Source organism: Prionailurus viverrinus, chromosome B4, assembly GCF_022837055.1.
Source record: "Prionailurus viverrinus isolate Anna chromosome B4, UM_Priviv_1.0, whole genome shotgun sequence".
Classification (NCBI taxonomy): domain Eukaryota; kingdom Metazoa; phylum Chordata; class Mammalia; order Carnivora; family Felidae; genus Prionailurus; species Prionailurus viverrinus.
Window position 1 is genome coordinate 25,577,869 of NC_062567.1, and position 7,289 is coordinate 25,585,157.

General features: G+C 38.7%; 1 protein-coding gene across 2 annotated transcripts in view; it reads left to right on the plus strand.

The window, feature by feature from the left end:
• The window catches only part of ZEB1 (zinc finger E-box binding homeobox 1), a 206,668-nt gene extending 199,581 nt beyond the window's left edge, over positions 1–7,087 (plus strand). For both annotated transcript variants that reach the window (XM_047865196.1, XM_047865198.1), the window contains exons 7-9: positions 64–1,871; positions 4,279–4,459; positions 4,573–7,087. In XM_047865196.1, coding sequence (XP_047721152.1) covers positions 64–1,871; positions 4,279–4,459; positions 4,573–5,168 — 2,585 coding nt within the window. In that variant the 3' untranslated portion in view covers positions 5,169–7,087. The remainder of the gene's footprint in view (positions 1–63; positions 1,872–4,278; positions 4,460–4,572) is intronic.
• The last annotated feature ends 202 nt before the right edge of the window (positions 7,088–7,289 follow it).

A 7,289-nucleotide genomic window follows, 5' to 3' on the forward strand; every position in this document is an offset into this window, starting at 1 on the left:
GAAAATGTGGACACATAAAAATGTATGTGTAATAATGCAGTGAATGTAATTTATTTTGTTTAGGAGAGAAGCCATATGAATGCCCAAACTGCAAGAAACGTTTTTCCCATTCTGGTTCCTATAGCTCACACATAAGCAGCAAGAAATGTATCAGCTTGATGCCTGTGAATGGGCGACCAAGAACAGGACTCAAGACATCTCAGTGTTCCTCACCATCTCTTTCGGCCTCACCAGGCAGTCCCACACGACCACAGATAAGGCAAAAGATAGAGAATAAACCCCTTCAAGAGCAACTTTCTATAAACCAAATTAAAACTGAACCTGTGGATTATGAATTCAAACCCATTGTGGTTGCTTCAGGAATCAACTGTTCAACCCCTTTACAAAATGGGGTTTTTAGTGGTGGTGGCCCGTTACAGGCAACCAGTTCTCCTCAGGGTGTGGTGCAAGCTGTTGTTCTGCCAACAGTTGGTTTGGTGTCTCCCATAAGTATCAATTTAAGCGATATTCAGAATGTACTTAAAGTGGCAGTAGATGGTAATGTAATAAGGCAAGTTTTGGAGAATAATCAAGCCAATCTTGCATCCAAAGAACAAGAAACAATCAATGCTTCATCCATACAGCAAGGTGGCCATTCTGTTATTTCCGCCATCAGTCTTCCTTTGGTTGATCAAGATGGAACAACCAAAATTATCATTAACTACAGTCTTGAGCAGCCTAGCCAACTTCAAGTTGTTCCTCAGAATTTAAAAAAAGAAAATCCGGTCCCCACAAACAGTTGCAAAAGTGAAAAGTTACCCGAAGATCTTACTGTTAAATCTGAGAAGGACAAAAGCTTTGAAGGAGGAGTGAGCGATAGCACTTGCCTTCTGTGTGACGAATGTCCAGGAGATATTAATGCACTTCCAGAATTAAAGCACTATGACCTAAAGCAGCCTGCTCAGCCCCCTCCGCTCCCTGCACCAGAAGCTGAGAAGCCCGAGTCCTCTGTTTCATCAAGTGGAGATGGCAATTTGTCTCCCAGTCAGCCACCTTTAAAGAACCTTTTGTCTCTTCTAAAAGCATATTATGCTTTGAATGCACAACCGAGTGCAGAAGAGCTCTCAAAAATTGCTGATTCAGTAAACCTACCACTGGATGTAGTAAAAAAGTGGTTTGAAAAGATGCAAGCTGGACAGATCTCAGTGCAGTCTTCTGAACCATCTTCTCCCGAACCAGGCAAAGTCAATATCCCTGCAAAGAACGATGAGCAGCCTCAATCTACAAATGCAAATGAACCCCCAGACAGCACAGCAAGTCTGCAAAGCCCCCTGAAGATGACTAACTCTCCAGTTTTACCAGCGGGATCAGCCATCAATGGTTCCAGAAGTAGTCCATCATCCCCCTCACCTCTAAACCTTTCCTCATCCAGAAATACACAGGGTTACTTGTACACAGCAGAAGGTGCACAGGAAGAACCACAAGTAGAACCTCTTGATCTTTCACTACCAAAGCAACAGGGAGAATTATTGGAAAGGTCAACTATCACTAGTGTTTACCAGAACAGTGTTTATTCTGTCCAGGAAGAACCCTTGAACTTATCTTGTGCAAAAAAGGAGCCACAAAAGGACAGTTGTGTTACAGACTCAGAACCAGTTGTAAATGTAATCCCACCAAGTGCCAACCCCATAAATATTGCTATACCTACAGTCACTGCCCAGTTACCCACAATCGTGGCCATTGCTGACCAGAACAGTGTTCCATGCTTGCGAGCACTAGCTGCCAATAAGCAGACTATTCTGATTCCCCAGGTGGCTTACACATACTCTACTACCGTCAGCCCTGCAGTCCAGGAACCACCCTTGAAAGTGATCCAGCCAAATGGGAATCAGGTAACCAAAAAAAAAAAAAAAAAAAAAAGTCCTCCCCATCCTGAAGTTGTTTGGTAAAATGCTAGTTTGACCTATTTCAGTAAAAGTTTTTTTTTTTAAGTTTATTTATTTTGAGAGAGAGAGCACGCGCGCCAGTGGGGGGGGGGGGGGGGGGGGGGGGCAGCGAGAGTGTGAGAAAGAAAATCCCAAGCAGGCTCTGCGTTGCCAGCACAGAGCCTGAAGTGGGACTCGAACCTACAAAGCTAAGAGATCATGACCTGAGCCAAAACCAAGAGTCGGCTTAATTGACTGAGCCACCCAGGCACCCCTTCAGTGAAATTTTTCTAATAAAAATCAGTCTCTGTAGAGCCAAGCAGGTTGATACAGACTATCATTTTTGAAAAGAAATAGATGAATGTTTGCTTTAACTTTTGTAGCATCCCGTCTTCAGTGTTTTACTAATCCAAGGGATAGTTATCAACTACAGTTTTAATTGTTATTCTACTCTGATAATGAGAATTCTCAGCCGAAAACTTGACTATTTGAAGGAAGAAAAGAAATACTGGAATACTCACTAATTGGATTCCTGGTTTTATAGTTATATTCCCAAATTAGTAACGGTTTCTGCCTTATGATAACTAACACATGAAACCATGTTGCCATTCATAGACATTTCACCCCAGCAGAACTTAGTTATTACTTTTTATGTGTTAACACCTATGTTTGTTAAAGGCTTTAATTAAATAAGAAGTATACAAAGAGCCCATCTAGTGAATGTGCTGATCACTTTATGAGCTGTGAACTAAAACAGTATTCAGTCATAATTAATATATATGAGGAAGCATTGTTGTGAATCTATATATACATTTCCCTCCTTACTTTCCCCCCAAAATCCATGATGTGGTTTTAGATAGAACCATTTTGTGTGACTATTGTGTGGCTCATTGTCCAGACTTTTTCTAGGTCACCAACCTTGATGTCCCCCCCCCCCCAATTTTTTTCATCAATTTCTGATTGAATCAACCAAATACCAGGATAAATTTGATCTTTTATCCAAATTCATGCTATAAGTAGGTGCAATGAACATAATTACAATATCCTGTTCAAATGTGTATTTGCTGCTTTTTTCCCCCTTAAATATTGCTACTGATTGGGTTTCCTGCCATTGTGATTACTCTTGAAAAAAATTCTCACATGACCAATGACTTCACCTAGATTCTTGGTGTATAAAACACTGTGTACACCTTTGAAGAATAAAGGGAGACCCACTAACCTTTCAGTTAATCATATGACCAGATCAAATAGCAATAAAAGTAGTCAGGTTACTTCAGCGCAAACCGGCAGCTCACAAATGACCCAAATGGCTGCACCTCTCCCACCTTGCAGAACTACAAGAAATGTTGTAAAAACCTTTGAACTTTCAGAAAATTTGTGGGTTTAGAGACAATAGAACGGAAGACACTAGGAAAGATGGGAGGATCTTGAGGAACCCAATTCCTCTACCAATCGTTGTTTACCTACATGAGCATCCTGCACAAAAGTACCTCCCTGAGACTGCTGAAATTATTTTATTCCAGTGAAAGTCTGCAGATTTATTTTGACTAGCAAGTATTCTTGTTTGAAAATGCAGACTCTCCTGCACAGTTTTTCATCTTGTTCCTTAGAAAAGTAGTAGAGCAGACCTCTCTTTTCAAAAAAAAAAAAAAAAAAAAACCAGGGAGGTCAGTTCATAGAATTCTGAAATTCTGGAGGACACAATTCAAAGACCACTTTGTAAAAATAGAATCTTAACTTTTGCTCTGTAAAACCCAGAATGAAAACAATGATGCAGTTGGAAATTAGTGATTATGTAGCAAACCCTTAAGTTAATATTTTTGGCAAATTTCTCATAAAGGTATTATTTATTTGGAACCAAATAAATTTGGTTACTATGCATTTTACATTCTTTCTTTTTGGTGTCCTTTCTTTTCATCAGTTGATCACTTGTTTTTGTCATCATTGTAACTATATTGCCCCCAACCTCCCTTTTGTCTATATGAACCCCCACCTGTCACCTAGCCCCACCCTTGGAGCCCATCTGCAGTGATGAGTAGTATGCTTGCTTTGGTCAAATTATTAAAAGTATAAATCGGGGCACCTGGGTGGCCTAGTTGGTTAAACCTCAAATTCTTGCTTTTTGGTGCAGGTCATGTATCAAGGTCATAGAATCCAGCCCCATGTCTGGCTCCAGGCTGAGCATGGAGCCTGCTTAGGATTCTCGCCCCCCTCTTCTCTCTCCCCCACTCGTGAGGGAGATGCAATGCACTCTTGCTCTAAAGTAAAAAGATTTTTTTTTAATTAAGTAGTTTCTTTTAACCTATGCTTTTATATAGGTCTCTTGTTTATCTTTTAAGTAGAAATTAAATTTTATCTTCTTTTCTTCCTTTAGGATGAAAGGCAAGACACTAGCTCAGAAGGAGTATCAAATGTAGAGGATCAGAATGACTCTGACTCTACACCACCCAAAAAGAAAATGCGGAAGACAGAAAATGGAATGTATGCTTGTGATTTGTGTGATAAGATATTCCAAAAGAGTAGCTCGTTATTGAGACATAAATATGAACACACAGGTATGCTGATGAACCTGATGACTTGAAAAGTAAATCTGCAGTGCTTTCCCCAAACTGAAGTGCCCCCAAAATCCTTGTGAGGATTGTTTCATGGCTGTGTTCTTATTTTGCAGGTAAAAGACCTCACGAGTGTGGAATCTGTAAAAAGGCATTTAAACACAAACATCATTTGATTGAACACATGCGATTGCATTCTGGAGAAAAGCCCTATCAATGTGACAAATGTGGCAAGCGTTTCTCACACTCTGGGTCTTACTCGCAACACATGAATCATCGCTACTCCTACTGCAAGAGAGAAGCGGAAGAGCGCGATAGCACCGAGCAGGAAGAGGCGGGACCGGAAGTGCTGAGGAGCGAGCACGTTGGTGCTCAGGCGTCCCCCTCACAGGCCGACTCAGATGAGAGAGAGAGTTTGACAAGGGAAGAGGATGAAGATAGTGACAAAGAGGAAGAGGAGGAGGAGGACAAAGAGATGGAAGAACTGCAGGAAGAAAAAGAATGTGAAAAACCACAAGGGGACGAGGAAGAGGAGGAGGAGGAAGACGAGATGGAGGAAGAAGAGGGAGAAGAGGCAGAGAATGAGGGAGAAGAGGCAAAAACTGAAGGTCTGATGAAGGATGATGAAGCTGTAAATCAAGCAAGCAGCTTAGAACAAAAAGTAAGCGAGAATAGTGAGCAGGTGTCAGAAGAAAAAACAAATGAAGCCTAATAGTTTTTCTAGAAGGAAAATAAATTCTAATTGGTAATGAAGTTTGTTCTATATTATACATGCTTTTCATGGAAACACAGTAACCTGTATACTGTGGTTTCTGTTCACTACTGTGTAAAGTAAAAATTTAAAAAAATACAAAATACAAAAAAAAAAAAAAAACACACAAAAAAAAATCCGGGTGTGCCTGATCTCAGACCTAGTAATTTTTCATGCATTTTTCAAAGTTAGGAACAAGTTTGTAACACGAAGCAGATTAGAAAACTTTAATGACTCGGAAAGCAAAGATTGAACAGGTTAAAGGAAACTGATTAATTAGGTAAGCATCTGGCATTGTTTCATTTTTGTCAGTATTATCACTCTTACGTTGGTTTATTCTTAAGCTGTACAATTGGGAGAAATTTTATAATTTTTTATTGGTAAACGTATGCTAAATCCGCTTCAGTATTTTATTATGTTTTTTAAAATGTGAGAACTTCTGCACTACAGAATTCCCTTCACAGAGAAGTATAATGCAGTTCCAAACCATGCTAGCTACCTTTTATAAATCCAATCTAGAAGGTAGTAATTTCTAATACTTAGATGTCATAGTGGAGTATTATCATTTAAAGTGTATTGTTAGCCTTAAGAAAGCAGCCGATAGAAGAACTGAAGTTTCTTACTCGTGGTTTCAAATGGAGTTCAGAAGATTGCCATTGAGTTCTGATTGCAGGGACTAACAGTGTTAATGCTGGGAAGGGCAGCAGAGTCGTCAGAATCAGTGTCTGTAATCGTGTTTTGAATATGTGGTGACAAATATGAAGGATATGATATGAAGCTTTGTGTCTCCTTTGGCCTTAAGCAAGACCTGTGTGCTGTAAGTGCCATTTATCAGTATTTTCAAGGCTCTAACCCGCCTTCGTTCAGTGTGTGGCCTACAATAACTAGCATTTGTCGATTTGTTTGTTGTATCAAAATTCCAAATAAAACTTAAAACCACTGACTCTTGTCAGAGAAACCTAAACACTGGGACATTTCACCCTTTAATTCCTCAGCATCCATTTTGTGTTAATTGACTTTCAAAATTTCTCTACAGAAATGAAAGGGAAATTTTCTAATCTGCTCTATCCATGTACTTGCATTTCAGACATGGACATGCCATCATTGTTTGGCTCATAACTGTTTCCAAATGTTAGTTATTATGGACCCAGTTTATTAACAACATTAGCTGATTTTTACCTATCAGTATTATTTTATTTCTTTTAGTTTATAGATCTGTGCAACATTTTTGTACTGTACGTCTTCAAACCTGGCAGTATTAATACCCTTCTTACTGACATGTACTTTTAGTTTTAGAAAACTTTTATATTTATGTGTCTTATTTTTATATTTCTTTATTTATTACACAGTGTAGTGTATAATACTGTAGTTTGTATTAATACAATAATATATTTTAGTATGAAAATTTGGAAAGTTGATAAGATTTAAAGTAGAGATGCAATTGGTTCTCTTGCATTGAGATTTGATTTAACAGTGTTATGTTAACATTTATACTTGCCTTGGACTGTAGAACAGAATTTAAATGGGAATGTATTAGTTTTACAACTACAATCAAGTCATTTTACCTTTACCCAGTTTTTAATATAAAACTCTTAAATTTTGAAATTCACTGTGTGACTAATAGCATGATGCTCTGCAGTTTTATTAAGAGATTAGCCTAACCATAAAACTCTCATTTCCTTAGTAAGCCAAATTAGGATAACCTTATATAAACAGTGTTGGGAACAATGTTTAACATTTTGTGCCAATTTGTTCCTGTATTCATGTATGTAAGTTACAAATCTGATTCTTCATTTTTAAGTTCCTTGTTACACCATGGTCATTTTCTAGTTTTTTACCAGACTCCCCCATCTCACAATAAAATGCATCAACAAGCCTGACCTGCTGTCGTTCTTCTAATTATTATCAAGATTTTCTTTGGAAATCTCTCTGTGAAGTGGGGTGTTACACTGTCATCCTGCACTTGATTTACCTTGGGCTGAATCTGGGTAAGAAACTAAATGTTTTAGACACTCACCACTAAATCGTGGGTTTCCCTTTGGCTAAGTGTTTCTGGGAAGGTCAGAGTTGGCAACTAAAGGC